The sequence below is a fragment of the Lissotriton vulgaris genome, chromosome 2_1 (genome assembly GCF_964263255.1).
Source record: "Lissotriton vulgaris chromosome 2_1, aLisVul1.2, whole genome shotgun sequence".
NCBI lineage: Eukaryota > Metazoa > Chordata > Amphibia > Caudata > Salamandridae > Lissotriton > Lissotriton vulgaris.
The window spans coordinates 1,711,527,170-1,711,547,915 of NC_141687.1; the positions used below are offsets into that span (position 1 = coordinate 1,711,527,170).

Genomic DNA, 20,746 nt, shown 5'->3' on the forward strand with positions numbered 1-20,746 from the left:
TGAACGTGGTGCACGGTCCAGAGGGTCTGTAGATGAGAGTGCCACGGAGAGCCGTTCTAGGGTTGGTCTGGATCTGGAAATGGAGGAGTTCCATGGGGGACGAGGAGTTGCTCATTCTGGCTGTAGTGAGTCGTAGGGAGTCTTTGTGTACGATGGGGAGTCCACCTCCAGGGTGGTTGAGGTGGACCTTCATCTGGATCTTGTACCCGTCGGGGATGGTGTTTGCGATGTCGGGAGCGGAGCTGGCATCGATCAATATCTCTGTGAGAAAGGAAATGTCGGGGTAAGAGAGTGTCGAGGAGGTCATAGATCTCTACTGCGTGTTCATGTAGGGAGCCTTGAGGAGGATGCAGTTCAGGGGTTTGAGTTTGCTGGCATCCGATGGGTTGGAGGTAGCAGTGGGTGTCTGGAGGTGAGACGATGTGTAGCGTCAGTGTCAGCAGGACAACTAGCCATGGGTGGTGTTAGATGTCGACAGCTGCCAGCTGTTGTTACTTCCAGGGTTGAGTGCGTGGAGGGCAGCTGTGTCATAGCCGTGGGTGGTTGGAGGACCAGGGTCCCTGGAGCTGGTCACGGTAGGGAGCAGATGGGCTTGCCTTTAGTGCATCTGCGCAGAGGCTGCCATTAAGTAGGGAGAGGGAGAGGAAGAGCAGCTGGGAGGCAGGAGCAGGAACAGGCAGGGGGCGGAGGGGCCGTTGGGGCAGCAGCGGCGAGAAAGGGAAAAAGTGGCAGCAGAGAAAAATGGGCAAGGAGACAAAAAGGCATGAGAGGCAGAGGCACAAAGGACTACATAGGCTCAAAAAGACAACAGAGGAACAACAAGACAACAGAGGGACAGGAAGACAACATAGGTTAGGGGTGGAGGAGGGCCTCGAACACCTACCTTCAAGCAGAGAGGTGCAGGGGGCAGCGGCACAACGATGGAGCTGCACGAGGGGAGAGCAGTTTCCCTGACCAGTAGCAGATCCACTTGGCCAATTTGGTACCTTCTGGATGATGTCACTTCGGCTTCCCAATGAGCTCCCAAAATGCAAGCTCAAGCGGCCAAATCCAATCAGTAACTTGTTCTCAGGTAAATATGGAATTTTGCCGCAGGAGCTTGAAAGCCAGAGGGAGGCATCGTGGGCAAAATCAGCTGTCAACAGGCTTTGTGAGGAAAACTAAATATGAATTATTTGGGCTCTCAGTCTTTGCTTATATGTTGAAGTAGGTTCATCTGAATCAGTACGCCAAAGAGTGAAATACAAATTTGTTAGTAAGTATCCAAGGTAAGGAGCCCATCGACAAGCGTCCACCTAGTTCTGTTGTTCGATAACTGCCTAACAGGAAAGTAGAGGTTGGAAAGACGCTTGGAAGATGCACTCACATTAGCATACAACAGAAAGAATAACAAATGCAGAATACAGGAACACATGACATCACAATAAGGATACCACACTCTGCTCTTGAACAATATCTTTACCCAATAGCAGAGATCATGTTTCCAGCACAAAACGGATCGCAGTTTGTTGTCTTGGGGAGATACAACCTCACACTTTTAGCATAGGTAGTTGCAGTAAATAAACACATAGGCACTAATCTGGCAAATTACCTTTACAACTTTGGCTCCTTCTTTCCCTCTCCTTTGTGGTCAATAGTGAGAAGCCGAACTTTGGCAATCAGAGGTTTAGGATGACCCAATGTGTGGTGGGGGAACCATAAACCATCAAAATAAATCCTTCTTAAAAGTTAGCTATGGCACGTCAAACTATACATGTGCCAAAAGCAATAGCAATCTTAGAAAATGCTGATGATTAAGAGATGGAGGTAAAAATACACCCAAAGAAATTTGAATGCAAGCAGTAATGCCTTGCATGGTGGTCGTAAACTGGACAACAAGCACTGGCAAAGCCAATAGTTCTTACCTATGAGAGAAATATTGGTATTGTTAATGTTTGTTTTTTTTAGCCATGTTGTACAGCAGCACAGCTGCCGTTAAGCATGATTGAAAGTAAAAAACAAAAAGCGCTATGACATAGTCACTGCTGGCAGCATCAAAGCATTTTTACTTTTTTTTAAACTTTCATCCACGTTGCAAAACAGCCAAGCTGCTGTACAAAATGATTTGAAAAAAAACACACATTGACGAAACTCAATAGTAAAGCTATTTGGCTTTGTTAATTATTATTTCATTTTTGCCAAGTTCTACAGCAGCGCGGCTGCTATGAAGCATGATTGAAAGCGCTATTACATGGCCAGCACTGACCACATGATAACTCTTTTTTGTTACTTTTAGCCATGTTGCACAGTCGCCATGATGCTGTACAATATGGCTAAACAATGACAAAGTCAATAGATCGCGCATAGGCAAGCTCAGTTGGATTTGCCAGTGCTTGTTGTATAAATAATTGGATAACTGGGCGGCTCACCAACAAATATCCCATTCCAAAAGGGGTCCATCCAGGGTGTGTTTTAACACTCTTACAATACATTAGTACAATAGAAGTGGCGGAGTGAGGCATTATCCGTCATGGCTTAACGCCTCACTCCACTACTTCTGAAACGCCTTGCGGCACCATGTTGACACCAATATGGTGCAGCCTTGCGTTTCCCTCTGCGATGGTGCTACTCTTAGTAGTGTAGCGCCAACACAGCCACCCTTGACCATAGTGTAAGGGTGTCTGCATGCAGGGGAGGATTGTTTATGTGTAGGACGGTGTCCCTTCCTTCACATAAACAATCATGAAATGCCAGTGTGTCACTTTCATGTGTGCTGCTTACTGCAGCACATGAGAAAGTCACAAAATGGCTTTTTTTAAAAAGATTGTTTATGTACAGAAAGGAGGACCTTCCTGTACATAAACAATCCATGGTATTTCGCGTTTTCCATGTGCAGCACACATGGAAAAAGCAATAACGAGGAAAAATATTGCATTTTTCCTCGCTTCGCCAAATTAAGACCAGGTTTTACCTGGTCTTCATTTTGGCGCTGCCTCCAGGTATGCTGCCCTTGTACATAGGGAAGGGGAAACTGGGGAAGGCTTGGGCCCTGTCACTGACCGGCCTGGACCACTATTACTTAGAACAACAAAACAATGGCCGGACAGTATTGAATTAGCGTCAGAGTACACAGACCTAGTGTAATAAATCACTGGGTTGGACAACCATTTGTATTGATTGACTTATTTTTTATAAAATATTTTATGCAAGAAAGATACAACACAAAATTCATAGATATACAAAAACAAATTCAGTGAACTTGAACGGAAATTGTCAAAACAGTGTGAAAAACAAAGAAATTGTCATACATAAATAACATGGACAACTGTGAAAAGGCCTCAAATTAATCACTTTACAGAGGCTCCAATCCTGGATATGAAATAGACAAGGGGACTGTTATGTTTGAAAAGAAAACCTCCTTGTTACAACCATCACAAGATACACAATAGATACCGCAACAGGTGCTTAGGCTAGGAACAACATAGGAACAGTTAAACAATTCCAAAGTGTGTTTTAGTTGAATCCTAGCGTGCCCTAATAAATTGGTATCTTGGAGGTGAGAACGTCGACGCGTTTCGAACCCAATACCATTCGAAGGGTTCTCCTCAGGACAGGGACTGGGGGGTTGTTGTCACTGTGAAACAATTAAGACACGGTGTAAGCGAGGGATTTTTTAATCAGCTCATCGCGTGGACTCATCCACTTTAAAATCAAAAAAGTACCTTATTTGTGAGGTGGAGGGGTCACTCCCTGCAGGAAGAATGAAATACGAGATTTACATTAGATGCAGTCTACCTATGTTGTGTATGTGCTGTGCACAAGTTGTAACGTAAAATCAAGGCGTACCTTGACAGAGGGCGAAGTTGCCGCTGAACAAGGACGCGGTGCCGGCCGTGATCTGTTGCTCGGTGTGTAGATCTAGAATCTGGGAAGAGGGTTGGGACTTAGTATTTCTCTAATGGCCAAGATATTGCACTTTTAGAACGCAGAGTAAGTGAAGGAAATCCTACCTTTTTTAACGTGGCGATTTATTCAAATTAAGCGCGTGGGAGGCGGCGGCCGCCGCACGGGCTGGCGTGCTGTTAAAGAAAAAAGGGGGGCACACGTTTAGACTGCCATTAGGATGATCGTGGTTTAATGCAAGTCCAAAAAGGGGATGCATATCCCAAGCGGATGACTTACTTCTCGGCAGAGAATACGGGCTGCAACGGTCTGGCACACAGTGACTTCTGAGAGACAGCTTGTTGCTGGAGGGGGCGTGTCTCCCTGTATTTAAACAACCTGTGGTCCCGATGCATTGTGGGATTTGAAGTTTTTAAACTGTGTCAGGGGGTGCACAGCACAAGACTGGTAGATCGTCTACATGAAACTTGTAGATAAGTGAATCTCCTATTCCCGATGTTTGGTACAATACGGTCACGAGAGTAGCAACGGCTGGCATTTCAGAAGTAGCGGTCTACTTCAAGTGGCTGATTCTGCCCCAGCGGCACACAGGATTTTGAGGGTTTCGGGCAAAAAAATATTTTCGGGGCCCTGTTTGGAGTAACTTTTACATTTATTATGCCCTTAATGACAAATAACCTTGACCTATATGTTAAAGAATGAAAATAGAAACAGACAGAAGTAAGAAAAAGAAAAAAAAATACTTTTTCAAGGGCTCTTTGAAAGTTGGGGGTCCTGGGCAATTCACTCCTTTGCCCATGCCTTAAAACGTCCCTGGCCACACAAATCTTTCAGAGGTACCAGCTTACCTCATGTGACTTTAGTGTATTACCCTGGGAAACTAACATTCACTCAATACAGCAAAAGCAAAAATGTCAGGTGGGCAAATATTACAGAAATTAGGGCTGCTCCCCTGCTGAACGAGTGGCATTTCAATACAATTGTTCACATACCTTCTAATTAGTATATCTAAAACTATAAATGCACTCTCAAAGCTGCATTTAGCAAGACAATTTCAGTGCTGCAGTGTTCCCCTCCAGTCACTTATAAAGACACTACGGCACCGTTGTGCTCCTTTTCACATCTCATTTACAAGATCCAAAGAGGGTAGGGCTGTTCCAGGGACAACCAGAGATTGTATTGTAAAGATTTTATATAGCGCTTCATACCCCATATGGGTATGAAGAAGTAGGTCAGCCAGGGGCGGCTCCTCCGTTGAAGCGGAGCTGTGTCACCCTCTAAAAATCTCCCCCAAAACCCCAGCGATGAAAATTAAAATGATAGTTCATTAACATTTAAATTTTCATCCCACTTCACGAGACAATAGATAGATAGATAATTTTATTGCACAATTAATTAAAACCATTGCAATGAAACCATATATAAATATACAATATAACAATTTGGTTCCTTTATTGAAAAGGATAAAAAGACAATTTGTTTCAATCAATTATGCAAAGATTAAGAAAATGGAAACTCCATGTTGGTTACTATAAACATAAAACCCTTAAAGGAGTTCATAAGGTGTCCCAGCATTACCAGTTAAAGTTCTATATGATAAGGGAGTCCAGAGAAGCCCTTATTGCCATCAAATATTTCATGAACTGAGATGAGTGTCAGGACGGGGGCGGGGTTGCTGCTGAGTGGCTGCAGCAGCGATGGTGGTGGGCTGTCTAATGCACTGTTTAAGGTGTGCATGTCTTTTTGGCTGACCGTCTTGTGCCGTATAGCCACACATGTGCACTTTAAACCTCTCAACCCAGCTGGGTTAAGAGTAACTGCAGGCCTCCAGTGTTATGTGAAGCACTGAGTGAGGCTGCTCCATCCAATCAGGGCACTGCTCATATGCTGCATGTGAGCAGCACCAGAATTGGGCAAAGACGTTTTAGCGTCCGGTGCCAGTTACTTCAAAGAAGAGTTCTGGAGTGAGGATGCCGCATTAGGTATGTTTTATATTATTGTAATTTTTGTAATATTATTTTGCGCCGTCCCCCACCCCCCACCCCGTAGATGCCAGTCGCCACTGACGTCAGCAGGTTATAAGCATCCTACACCATGGTGGAGTGCTTGATTTGAAAAGTGTTGAACTGGAGTTTGGCCAATGAAGGAAGCATGTTGGTATGCCGTATAAGTGACTGCACTGATACTCTTATATTCTCTCTGGAGCTAGTGTTGTAATGGTATGAAACTGAGTGGGAGACAGAGTGCATGCATTTATTGCTGTTATACCTGACTGTCAAACTCACTACATGAAAATTGGTTCAATTTCAATTGAATTTTCGGAACACACATTAGAAAGATCATCCTGTCACTCTCCAAATGCCTAATAATTACACATAATCTTTACAGTCAACCAAAGCACCCGCTCAGCAAAATTTCAGTGGCATCTCAGTTTATGGTACAAAGTTCCCTGCCTTCCTGATGGAGAACTTGAAGTATAGCAGACCGCTTCCATCATGTAAGTCGAGAACATTTTTCCACTGACCTGGCAGCAGCAGAACCTCTGCCATAGTTCAAATGAGGCTCCATGCATTAGGTTTATCATCAAAATAGGCCTTCCATGCTTTGTTTGCAATTATAGGATCATACATATAGGTCATAAAGTTTTCAAGGATCTGTCAGCATTGGCACAACTTATGTAAGATCTAACAACTCTCTCAATAAAAATGTCAACATCCGCCCACCAAAAACATTTTAATAGCTAATTTAGGGCCATATTATCAAGAAAGGGCGATACATTATCTCCGCTTTTATCGTCAGGAAACTGCAGCTAAAACAGTGATAATGGGCTTGATAATATGCCGTTGTGAATTCCCATAGAAGCCCAGGTTAACACCAGAACCTAGGCTTCTATGGAAATTCACAAGGGCATATTATCAAGCCCGTTATCGCTGCATTAGCTGCAGTTTCCTGCCGATAAAAGCGGCGATAATGTATCGCCCTTTCTTGATAATATGGCCCTTAGTTTTTACTATACCTCCATGTCCCTCATGAAAATGTTTGGTTATGGTGTGTCTCAAAGTAACTGATGGAAGGGCCCTATCTCCTCTCTTTACCATTCCTTTGTTGGAAATCAATGCATTCCGCATTTCCTAAATATTTCAACTCTGGCTTTAGTATTCTCCTTATCAGCCAACCTCATTTCACATTGCGAATCACTACTTGCAGAACACAGTCATTTGTATGCTTTTCCATCCACTCATTACTTTTACTCTATGACAGAAATACCATAATCTTGACTCCAAATAATCTTGTAATCCGGCCATTCATCGTCCATACTATCCATAATATCCACGGGCATTCGAGACTAAAAATCTGGCATTATATTTTTTTCTCTTTCTGTATGAAGTCTTCCAACCCAATTGACATTTATGTTATTCATGCAGCGCAATTAGACATACTTTCAGTGGTGGCCAATTCAACTATAGGTTTGTGGTCACTACATTACTAAACATAGTTACCACAAATAAATGATTTAAAGTGCTCTAGTGCCTGTACACATCTTTCAACCACTGAATATTTTTTTATAAGGTGACATGGCTCTAAAAGCATATGCAATCATCACCTACCTTCCATCCTCATGTTCCTGTGAAAGTACTCCACCTGGTTAGTCCCCTGCAGCTAGCATCAGTGGTCACCACACTTGGGAGGTTAGGGCCAGAACATACCAAAGCTAGTGCATCAGCTATTGTCCCTTTGACATCTTCAAAATCTTCTTGACATATACTGCTTCACACACATTTACTCTAATTTTTCAATCATATCTGAATTTTGAAGGTCTCACGGGCTGATTGTTTTTTACATACGTTGCATAAGATTATGCAAGCCAAAGAAAAGATCTTAGTTCCCCTTTGTTTGAGGGAGCAGGTGCCTTTTGAACTGATTCTATAAATGTAGGTTTCAGAGCAACATCATCCCACTTAGAACATGGCCAAAATAGGTAACAGATTGTACTGCAAACTTGCATGTAGCATACTCGACAGTTACTAATTTCTGCTCCAAAATTCTTAATACCTTTTCAAAAATGTTATAGTGTTCTGCTTTATCCTTTTCTTTCCCAATAAACCCTAAATTCCGTCATCTGCCTTTGTGGCTTCTTCCTAATCTCATATGTATATCTTGTCTCCATCTACTAGGGTCGTGTATGCCATATCTCTAATTATATATGCGGCCAGCTCCCAGGGTAACAGGCATTAGTATTTTCCTCTAATTCCATGTAGATTTGTTATAGAGAGCAATATCATCTATTTCTAATCATTTGTAGCACCAGTCTCATTATGAAAGGGAATTTAGTGGTCATAGTCTATTATCATTTTCAACCATGTTTCAATGTAAGAAGGAAGTGTGCTGTCTCTGTCATCGTATGTCACCATATCTAAGTGTAAAAACAGAAGTGTGAGGTACGTCTCATCCCATATAAACTCCATGTCTCAAAACGTATGCGCATTTTGTGTGTGTGTGTGTGTGTCTCTCATCCCACATTCCATCATGTCTCATTAATGGATGTGTATGGTGTGTCCCTCATCCTACATTCCATCATGTCTCGTTGATGGATGTGTGTGGTGTGTCACTCATCCCATATGACACTACATCTTGTAAGGGGTGTGCATGTTCTGTTTTTTTTATCTTTCTTGCCACCATGTCTCAATAGAGATGAAAGGTGAATAAAGTCTCTTGTTCAATGTACATGTTGTAGGTGCACTGGTTACCTGACTCTAACTCAAGATATGTCTCAATAAGAGAAATGTTGTTGTATGCTTCTGCTCCCACATAACACCACTGTTGAACCTGTCCCTTTTTCCAGGGTCCGCACTTTCCGGTTTTTGCCTTCTGTTGCTATACCCATTTTTATGGGTATTAGGACTCTGTGCAGTTTTTCCAGGGTAACCAGTGGTAAAGTCCTTGTGCTCTCTCCGTTAAACATGGTAAAATTGGCTTACACCTAATTGGCACATTTTGTTCACTTGTAAGCCCCTAGTAAATGGTACTACATGTACCCAGGGCCTTTAAATCAAATGCCACTAGAGGGCCTGCATCACAAATTGTGCCACTTGCTGAAGTAGCCTTTTCAAACATGTCTCAGACCTGCACGTGCAGCCTGTAGTGCAGTTTTAAACTGCCATTTCGGCCTGGCTAAATACAGTCCTATAAGTGAAAAACTTGTTTTTCACTATTGTAAGGCCTATCTCTCCCATTGACTGGGTTACCTTATTATATTTAATAAGGGATAACCTTTGATTGGGAGCAGATAGAGCTATGGGGGTTACACTCTGCAAATGCTACTTTTACAAAGTTCCATGAGATAGTGCACACATCAACAGTGAGTGCATCCCTGCATTGGGCACACCTTTTTTCTTTAATTTCCTTAGTGAGGTCTACTAATATGTTGGACAATTCTTCCACTATAAGTAGGATGAGGTCGAGGCTACACTTATTAAGGATTGCATTCCACTTGTCTTGAAAACTTTTTGAATTTTTGCAGAGTGAAGGTTTGAGTGCTATCCTTAGTCCACGTGGTATCCTTAGTACTCTATGGTATTTAATCAGAGTGTTAGCATGAAGTTTCTGGTTAATTCTGCGTCAATCTTGAAATGATGTACATTTTGGTTTATTTGCATTTCCACAGCTCCTTGATAAAGGTCTAAATAGCCCGAAATGCATCGGAGAGGTTAAAAATTCTATGAAGAATGTATTGAACATATGAATTGTTTGACAAACACATTTGATATGAAAAAACAATATTGAATGGAGCTAGAGTTCAAACTTTGAAAAATAAATCAACTCAAACACCGATTAAATGTTTCATTTGGAGTCTTCTACAAAGAACTAAAGGTGTGCCCAACGCAGGGATGCACTCACTGTTGATGTGTGCACTATTTCATGGTATTTCATAAACGTACATGGACAGATACGTTACTTGCAGGAGCACCCAACCATCTCAAATCATTAACTACAACATCTTACTATTCAACAAAGTTATTCAACCAAGCGGTGCACTTAGCCTATTTCATTTGATTGATATACCAATATTTCCGCCATTCTAGGCTGGTAGCACGCAATAACACAAATCCTAAAATGCAATATGATGACATTTCAAAATCCACCGAAGCTAGAGCAAGTACACTCGCTTATGGAGATGAAGAAACGAAACGCATCTATGCCTTGATTAGCGAAGATCTCACACAAGACACATCAGGCCTCTCAAAAGAACAATGCATTAGACAATTACTGTACCTTTCAAAACGCAGAATTAACCAGAAACTTCATGCTAACACTCTGATTAAACACCATGGAGCACTAAGGATACCACGTGGACTAAGGATAGCACTCAGCCTCGACCTCATCCTACTTATAGTGGAAGAATTGTCCAACATATTAGTAGACCTCACTAAGGAAATTAAAGAAATCGAAAAAGAACTAGAAGATTCTATTCCATCTGATGAATGGTCCAAAACATTGGAGGATATCAATATACAACTCGACAAACACGAAAGAAATAAGGAAAGAAAAATTTGCAAATTTAGACGCGATACCTTGGACTATAAACTTGGTGAAGTCTACACCTGGGCGGACGTATATGCCCTGAGACGTCGGAATAAACCCTACAGTCAGCAAACTGACACCTCCTTATCTGGAAGTGAATCATCTAATCGCCCACCAAGAAAAACAGCTCCCACAACAACTGAAGGGCATAGAGACACCAGTGAAAGGTCGACCTCTAGAGAAGATCATCCATCAACATCGGAGCCTTTTTTAGTAGAAGGCCAAAGCGACACAGCAGACCCAGGAGGGGTAAAAGAAAAGGAAAAAGATCACCCCAACACGAGGAGCACAATACAACAACAACAAAAAGAACACCAAGTTATCAATATATCAGACACCACCCTAACATCAAACGAAATCAAATTACTTCAAAAGGGTACATCATTCATTCCAACCACTTCAACCAATCTACTGGAATTAGAAGTCAGTACCTTTAAATTCACAAGGAAACTCTGATTGCGTCACTACGTTGATAACATCCTACCACCTAGTACTGCACAGAAACCTGATCTACTAATGGGCTTACGCCCACCTAGTTCCTACCTAGCTCCATTCAGTCATAAATGTATTGATATGTTTGAAACACTAGTCAAACAAGACTTGATGAAAATCAATTATCACAAAAAAAACAAAGAAAATATTACGCAAAAAGACAAAGACACACTGAAAAGAATAGCAGCTAATAAAGATATATTAAAGCGGACAAAGGTGGAGCCTTGGTAATTGTAAACACTAACTTGTACCAAAATAAAGTACACAAACACATATCAGATCAGCGTATTTACATGCAATTGGAAGTGAATCCAACCAATCAATTTAAAGCAACTCTGATGGAAATACTTAACAAAGCCCAGAAATCTGGCACAATTGATGAACGAACCAAAAAATTCTTACTATTGGAACATCCAAAGAGTCCCACTATCAATATGATGCCAAAAATCCATAAGAATCTGCTAGACCCTCCATTTAGACCAACAGTGTCTACCAGAGGCTCCTTACATGAGCCAGTTGGAAAATTTCTGGACCGATACCTTCAACCAATTGTCAAACAAATGAATAGCTACATTAAAGATACTACAGAATTTCTCATTAAACTATCTGAAGTCAACATCCAAGAAGGGGAAAAGTTGATTCTTTGCACGGCAGATGTGAACAGCTTATACACATCTATCCCCCACGGTGGAGGTATCGAGGCAATTGAAAAAGCTATTCTGAACAGCAATATAGAGGAGAAAATGCAAACTTTCCTTATGGAACTCATGATGTACACCCTTTACCATAGCTATTTTGTATATAACAACAAATGGTTTTTGCAGCTATCTGGAATGTCCATGGGTAACTGTGCAGCGCCCACGTACGCGAACATTTATATGCAAGAATTTGAAGTCACTAACATTTTTGAGAATCCCAACTGGAACAAGAATCTAAAGCTATTCGTCAGATATATTGACGATCTCTTCTTTATCTGGAAGGATACCAAAGACAATCTGGAACAAGCTCTAACTGAGTTAAACTCTAAAGACAATAGAATTCAGCTTTAATGGCAAATAAGTGAGGATACTATTACATTCTTAGATGTGTTAATCTAAAAAACTGACACTGGATTTGAAACTGATCTCTTCCGGAAAGAAACAGACGGCAATAACACGTTACGCTTTTCCAGTTTTCACCAGGGCTCACTTAAACGTCATTTACCCTTTTCTCAGATGCTACGCGCCAAACGCATAGCATCTAACCCTGAAATATGTGAAAAACGGATCAAAGAGATGGGCTCTAGATTCCTTGAAAGAGGCTATCCACGTGACACCATAAAAGATGCTGAAAACCGAGTATCCAAAATAACCAGAAAAAAAGCGCTAACTAGAACTACCAAACCGGAAGATACAAGGATGGTATTAGTATCTACATTTGCCACACAAAGCATGACCTACAAAAAGATTATTTTAAGACACTGGCGTATCCTAACATCAGAACCTGAGTTCAATGACATATTCAAAGTTGCACCTATATTCGCTTACTCCAGGAACAACAACCTCAAAGAAATCCTCTCCAGAGAACCAGGATACTAGACAGAGTCTAAAGGAACTCAACCATGCTTAAATTGCAACAGTTGCAATAATTTAATAAAAGGCAATACCATCAACCACCCCATGAAGGGGCACAGTATCAAATTGAATGTCAATGCTACCTGCGACTCATCCAATCTCATTTATTTGCTGAAATGCCCATGTGGCAAAATTTACATTGGGAAGAGTGAAAGAAAAAGAAAAATACGCTTGAATGAACACAAATCGAACATTCATACCAAAAACGAGAAATCGAATATTGCAATGCCTTGAATATCAACACAACATTGCTCAACTCAAATTCTTGGTACTAGAAACCATTGATAAAAAAGAGGGCAAAGACAACAATAAAACGTTGCTCCAATGAGAAATCACCTGGATATACCGTCTTCAAGCCATGAAGCCCTTTGGGCTTAATGAAAGGACTGAATTTAGTTGTTTTTTGTAAACCACCAAATTGGTGGGGATCTAATGCATAATACTTTTCTGCTGCCGATTATGAGATTTGTTATACGTTATTTAGCACTATTTCATGATGTACATTTATGTTATCGGGATGTTTTGCACTTATCAAGTAGACAATCGTTCTACAGACACTCACTAAAGATGGCCGCCATATTGTTCACCTGCCCCAATAGCCCGTTTTCCATTACCACCACTTACACGAGAATCAACTAACGCCTCTTCCGGGTTTATAATCTCACCGCCCAACGAACGCTTTTGAATTTCGGGAAGGAATAGACGCGCAGCGTTGAACACCGAGTTTCTGTTACCCGTTCGCAGTTAACCTCCAGGCAACTTACATGTAAGTCGGCGTTTTGACCCGCAGTCACCTTGGCACTGTTATTTTATTTTATTTCTTCTAGCGTTAGCCCGAGAGGCTGCTAGTTGCTAACTTTGGTCCATTATCTCCGTTTCAGTTGGTGAACTGATTCAAGCCGGATCATGTAAGCATTACCCACGTTTAGCGCGATGAATGATTCACTTTACCGTACCGGAGCACTTGAACACATATCACCGAGTCGGCACTAACACGTTATCGCATTCATTTAATGATTATGTCAAGCATGTGTACTTATTGCATCTTTTTGAACTTGTGAACTTAACGTGTATACTATGACCTTTATTTATGTGAATCTTGAAATGATGTACATTTTGGTTTATTTGAATTTCCACAGCTCCTTGATAAAGGGCTAAATAGCCCGAAATGCATCGGAGAGGTTAAAAATTCTATGAATAATGTATTGAACATATGAATTGTTTGACAAACACATTTGATATGAAAAAACAATATTGAATGGAACTAGAGTTCAAACTTTGAAAAATAAATCAACTCAAACAACGATTAAATGTTTCATTTGGAGTCTTCTACAAAGAACTAAAGGTGTGCCCAACGCAGGGATGCAATGACTGTTTTTTTTTTAAAAACCTTTATTTGACAGTTTCAACCAGATACAAACACGGGCCTAAAACCCCCAGGGCTGGCCGCTAAGCAATTGCAACACAGTATTACGATCAAATCTCCAGACCCAGCCTCCCGGGGAGCATAGTCGCTACATCCACAATGCGCACTGGTTGGATGACATATCAAATTGGGAACAGGATACAAAAGGTTTCATTTTATAATATAAAATAGAAGGATCAGGTGCCATACAATATCTCAAGCTATGAAGAGGGGGCGAGCGAAATAGCAAAGTGTCCACGGTTAATTCGTTTTCATGTAGGTCAGTGGCGTTAAAGCGGACGACACCCGGATAAACAAGCATACTATTACGCTTCACGCCAACATTTATGCCTGCCCCGTAGCCCCGAAACATCACGAGAGTTGAGGCACAGATGTGAAAGCAAAGATGGACCGAACAATGAACCCACTACGCTGACCCGGAAAAAGAGAAAAGAAAAGGCCAAAGAAAGATAAGAAGAGAAAAAAGGGGCCATAGAAACGAAGGAAAAACAAAACTCCCATCCCCCAGCCCCCCACCCTGCACCCCTGCAGATGACTACGGCCTACCCCCCTAGCAGCGTGCCTGTCGCCCAAGAACCGAAACCCGAAATATAGAAGAAACAGGGAAAAAAGCAAAAGAAATTAAACCCCACCCGAAGAGGGGAAATGGAGGAGGGCTTTGTTCAACGCACTCCCGGTCTCTTGCCCCCGTCCTAACCAACCCCGCCCCGGACTCCGTTACTTCAATAAAACAATCCCGTTAACCATAATACCACAATAAACAACCCAGACAGCAATCTCAGCCTTGGCCCCGTCGATTAAATTCGCTGAGTCCTTCAGGGGAAGAAAGCCCCATCCTCAAAATGTCAAAAGGTACAGGACAGGGGTCCACAGATGAAAAAAGAACGGCGGGTCCCAAATTAGTCGGCTGGTTCCAACGATTGCCCTCCCCGTCTCCGAAGCCAGGCTTTATCCCATCCACCATCTTGATAAACCGACTGGGGAGGGGGTGGACACAGTCCAAAACAGTTCACGGTACCAATTGAAAGGATCCGAAGTGGGGACAGCATGTAAATGTTCCGACATTTGCAAAACCGGGGATTCCAACAGGTTAATTGAGTCACCAAGCACAGTACTTTCGGGTAGCTCCACTGCGATAGGGGCAAATACAGCTTCCAGCGCCGGGTCTAGGTACGGCACCGGAGCGTCAATCGAAAGGCGGGCTGGCCGCCGGGTCTCGGGCGTCAAGTCAGGATCCGGTCTCAATCCTTTGATTCCATCCGCCGCCAACAACAGGCTGCAGGTCTGGGCTTTAACAGTCTCCTGAAGTGCCACAAGGGCCTCCAGCACCGTCCGCAATGACGGGCCACTTTGAGCCTGCTCCGTCAACCTCCATTTTTCCTCAGGCATGGTGTTCCCCACAGGAGAGGCGCCTTCTCCGGGGGAAGATGAGGCGGAGCAGGAATGAGCCATGAGGGACAGACTGGTAGCGTGCAGTAGCGCGTAGTGAGATTCCAACCGAAGGGGCACCGGCGATATGAATGCCGGACCCCCGGTCCGGAACCCCGCAACCCCCTGCGTCACTCGTCACCTCACCTCCTATAGAACACCAGGCAGCAGATGGTAGCAGAGCAATCCCAAAATTCCGAATGTTCCAGAGACCGGACCCAACCACATTCAACAGTCTGTTGTTGTTCAACTCGGACCCGGCTAGGCCAGCACTGGAGACCCCGGCTTCTCGGCTGGGTTAGGCCTCAAATCGGTCCTCGACGTTACTCCGCTCCACGATGTCGGAGAAGCTCCGGGATCACATCATCGGAGTGTAAATCGGGTCACACACACGGATCCGGGGCCGGAGATCAGGATCGATGACAGGATAGTAGAGCGTAGGACGGAGGTCAGCGGAGCCGGGAGACTATGTGGCCATCTTGGTTGGTGTCGTAGCTCCTCCCTTCGATGCAATCACTGTTGATGTGTGCACTATCTCATGGTATTTCTTAAATGTACACGGACGGATATGTTACTTGCAGGAGCACCCAACCGTCTCAAAACATTAACTACAACATCTTACTATTCAACAAAGTTATTCAACCAAGCGGTGCACTTAGCCTATTTCATTTGACTTTTACAAAGTTGGCATTTTCGTGTTCTAATCATTTGCGCCTTCTCCAAGTGTCCTGTGTCACATGACTGTGAATGGCTGTGCTTTTGCAGTCTGTGCATTCCTCCCTGACTGTGAAAAAATAACGGACTACGGGCCATATGTATCCAGCAAATCCGCATTCGCAAAGGCCGAATTTCGGCGTTTGCGAATGCAAATTTGCTAAATGTTATGTATGAAGCAAAATGTGGTGCAAAACAAGGAATCGCAAAATTTACGATTCCTTATTTTGCAATTGCATTTAAGGAATCGCAAATTTTGCAATTCCTTAAATGCAATGTAAGGAGCAAAAAAAATTTGCAAAATTTCCTTAAGGAATCGCAAATTACCACCAACTTCTAGTTGGTGGTAAGTTGCGAATTCCTAGAAAAATGCTAATTTTTGCATTTTTCAAAGTGCCATGTGAAACACATACGTGCCCTTAGGGCATGTATGTGCGCCGCATGTGCACCCATGCATATTTCAGGGGTGTAACAGGATGTCCTTTGGACACCCCTGCACCCTTGAAATCATTCTCAATTTGCGATTAGCAAATTGCAAATCGCAAATTGAGAATAACTTCCCATTCATTCCTATGGGCCTCCTGGCCCAAAGAAATGAATAGGAAAGTATTCCTTAATTGCGATTCGCAATTTGCTAATCGCAATTGAGGAATTTTAAGAAATTGCAAAAAAAAAATCGATTTTGTACATACATACCTATTTGCGATTCTCAAATAGCGATTTCTTAAAAATCGCTATTTGGGAATCGCAAATCAGTTTGATGATACATATGGCCCTAAGAGGCATATGTGTGAAACTATTTTGCGTTCGCAAATGCTGCGAATCGCAAAAAAACTGCGTTTGTGAAATAGAGAAACGCAATGTATCACACATTTTCGCATTGCAAATTAAGAAAACACATTTTATTGCAATTTCTTAATTTGTGCGGCCAGAAATCCGCGAATATCCTTGTGAATTCACAGTCTGCGATACGCAGGCTGCGAAAATTGCAAATTGAGAAATCACAATTTAAGAAGTCGCTAAGGAAGGCATGAAAAAATTGCAAATTGCGAATTTCAAAAATGTGCTATTTTGCACTGCAAAATTACCACCAAGTGAATGCAGGTGGTAACCAGGTGCAAGCTATATTAACAGGCCAACAATACAACAGGGACTTCCACAATGGCAGTGTGATGTGATAGCCAGGAGGCTGCAAATTCGGGCAGCATCACAGAGGAGGGGCAACAGGAATGGATCTTCAGAGTGCGCATCACTCTGTTCCAGCAGACTGAGGAGGAGATCCATGAAGGGTACAGACTGGACACAAAGACCAGTTTAGACCTGATAGAGGAGCTGAAACCCTATCTGGAACACCCAACACGCAGGACCCAAGCCATTCCCACCCATGTGCAGGTCCTCTGCTCACTGCACCTACTGGCCTCAGGGAGTTTTTAAGGGTTGATAGCAGTGGCAGGTGGGGTCTCACAGAGTTGCCTGTCGTGCTTCTTCCATGCATTCTTAGATGCAATGCTACAGCGGTTACAACATACAATTCCCCAGCACATAACAGGCATTTCAGCAAATGAAACTGGACTTTTACCAGATTGCATGATTCCCCCACGTAATTGGCTACATAGATGGGACCCATGTGGCCCTCACACCCCCATCAACCAATGAATATGTATTCAGAAACCGTAAATCATACCATTTCCTGAACATTCAGGTCATCTGCAATGCCAAACATATCAACAATGACATTGCAGCCAAATACCTAGGCAGTACTCATGACTCTTTCATCTTTAGACATAGTGGGATACACAGACGTTTGAATGCTGGCGAGTTTGGTGAGGACTACCTGCTAGGTAAATGCAGGGCACACATCCCTACATACAGTACATCTTTGGGGGTGGGACATTAACTCACCTCTTGTTTTCATCCCTACAGGTGACAGTGGATATGCAGTCCGGGACTTCATCCTGACCCTGTACCTAAATCCAGCCAATGCAAGGGAGAGGAGATACAACCATGTACACATATATATGCGCTGTGTAATGGAGCAGACGTTGGGATCCTGAAGAGCCATTTCCGCTGTCTGCATAAAAGCGGAGGAGCACTCAAATACAGACCTGAGACCTGCTCCAAGATTGTGGCGACCTGTGCAATGCACCACAACATAGCAATGAGAAAAGGCATCCTAATAGAACTGAGTGGTACAGCCTCGGACGATGATGGCCCAGGTCCCCCAAGCAGACCAGCAGTTGGAGTTGGGGCAGCTGCAGGACGGCAGAGATGGGCTGAGATCACGCAGAACTACTTCTAGGTGAGTAATGATGACATGAGGCAACATACATTTTGTAGCAGATCTGTGTTTATTCACACCTTTAACTGCAGGATGAAAGTTTGTCACACAGTCTGACCAACACAATGAGTGTCACTGTCCGTAGCACATGCTAGGTCCACAGTTCAGGTAGTCAGGCAAGTCTTGAGTATTGTAGGAATGGGTTGCCTCGCCCATTTGCGTGACTCATTGTTCCAAATTCACCTCCTTCTTGGATGGACTGCTGCAGGCCGTTCTGGGGACTGATTGCCCTCCCTTGGGTCCATAGGTGCTGCACCCGGTCTCCTACTGCACCTACTTGGATCTGGCACTGGTGGGGTGATACTGCTCCTAATTTATGTCTCCTCACTCTCCCCTGGGGCCATGAGTGCTGTGCCACCTGCTTTTTCCATCTGCAGTTGTTCAACGGCAGTGGTGGCCTGCGCAAGGCCTTGTGCTACGTCCTGGCAGCAGTGGGACATCTCCACTTGCATGCTGATGCTGCAACGTTTCAGCTGGTTGGTGGCAGTGCACAGGCGGTTCACTGCCTTGGTGTAGCTTTGCAGACGGAGGTTTGAGCGTTGGCTAGCCCTGTGCCTGGCTGCCTGGTCCCTGTTTAATGTTGCACAGAGTTCACGGATGGTGGCACCTGCCATGCCCATCTTGTCCTCCCCCATGTAGCACAGCCTTTTTTTCATTGTGCATAGCTGACGGTTAATGGGCCTCATTGATTTGTGTTGCAGGCGCTGAATCTGCAGAATGCTTCCCTCCAGTCCTGCAAACAATGTGGCATCTTCATCAGTGGCACAGCTGGTCCTGGCCCTTGACCTGCATCTGACTGCTCCTGATTCCCTATGTTGGGGTGTGTGCTGCTCACGCACCTGGGTGACACGCTGCCCTGGCTCTGCCTGTCCATCCTCCTTCCCTGTGGACTGTGGTTCATCCTCCAGTGGTGGCAGTGGTGGCACAATGGTGCACTTCCTACGTGGGACAGGTGTTGCCTCTGTGTCTGAGTCCCCATGATGATCCAGGTCATCCAAATGTTCAGACTCCTCGCAGCCTGCGCTGTCTTCCTGTGTCCTGGCTTGTTCTGTGGATGGAAAGGGGAATATATGATTTTGTGACTTTGTCTGCATTTCTCTCTGAATAAAGTTTTCTGCATTTGTATTGGCTATCTCCTATCTCTCACTTTTCCCCTGTACATGCATTCACATACTACATTAACATCGCTAGCTCTCATTGCTCCACTGTTATGCATCTGACTACGTATCCCATGATGCATTCCTGTGTGTGCTTGAAAAAGTGGACCAGATTGACATGTGTAGTTTGTTTGGTGCATTCCTGACTTGGCATGCATCTTAGCTTGGCTGGTGGATGCAGGGTCAGAGCTGTCTATGCCAGCCAAACCACTGATACTCTCGGGCAGAAGGGTTGACACCACCAACTCCTCATGGGGTGTTGAGTTGGTGGCAGTAGATGTTCCACACCTGGTCTTGTTGGCCTCCGCCAGCCTGGCTGCCACCTTCTCCTTCGACCTTTGCCACATGTCATACTTCTTTAACTCCTCCACTGTGCGCTGAGTCACACCAACTGCATTGACCTTTTCCTGAATGTCCAGCCAGAGCCTCCTCTTCCTGGACTCAGATACTCGGAGTGCCTTCTTGCCAAATAAGAGTTCATGGCTGCACACCATCTCCTCTATAATCACCTCCTGCTCCCTTTCACTGAATTTCTGTTTTCTTTTTCTTCCTGCACCCTCCTTGTCCTGTTTGCCCTGGGACTCCATTGTAGCAGTTTCACTGGTGTGCTCACTCCTCTGCCTCTCCTCACAGCCTCTGACTCTGCCTCAGGCAATCAGGTGCAGCAAATCACTCCCACTTCCTCGGTGTGATGTCATCAAGCTGGACCTGCTCCCTTTATCTCCATACGACTCCAAGGACCATTTGACTGACCTTCTGTCTGAGCTACGAGGACACAAAAAGCTCCAGAGACCTCCCTGCAACTGCACAGATGGCCTGCTGCATTCCACCTGCCTGGACCTGCTTGAGCCATGCTGGCCTCTTCTGGGGTGAGTTCCTGATCCCCAAGAAGTGCCCCTTAGGTCCCGGTCCATTGGCTGACATCAGTCTAACCTCCTTGTTGGACATGGCCCTTTTTGACTAAAGTTCCCTAAACTTTTTGCCTTCCCCCTAGACCTTTTTTCTGACATGGTGTTGCCAACTTAGATGCTTTGGGCACTTTGCCATTGCTGATCAGTGTTAATGTACAAGTGCTCCCTGTATAAAGTGTTATGGTAATTGGTTGTCCATAATT

The 20,746-nt window shown here is 43.8% G+C and overlaps 1 protein-coding gene across 1 annotated transcript; it reads right to left on the reverse strand.

Annotated features, from left to right (window-relative positions):
* Nucleotides 1-18,789: 18,789 nt before the first annotated feature.
* On the reverse strand, nt 18,790-20,219 carry LOC147733160 (uncharacterized). Its single transcript, XM_086955911.1, has 2 exons — nt 19,780-20,219; nt 18,790-19,513 (listed from the first exon to the last, which is right to left on the reverse strand). Exons 1-2 carry the CDS (start codon nt 20,217-20,219, stop codon nt 18,790-18,792), a joined length of 1,164 nt encoding a protein of 387 aa, XP_086812037.1.
* Between the last annotated feature and the right edge of the window lie 527 nt (nt 20,220-20,746).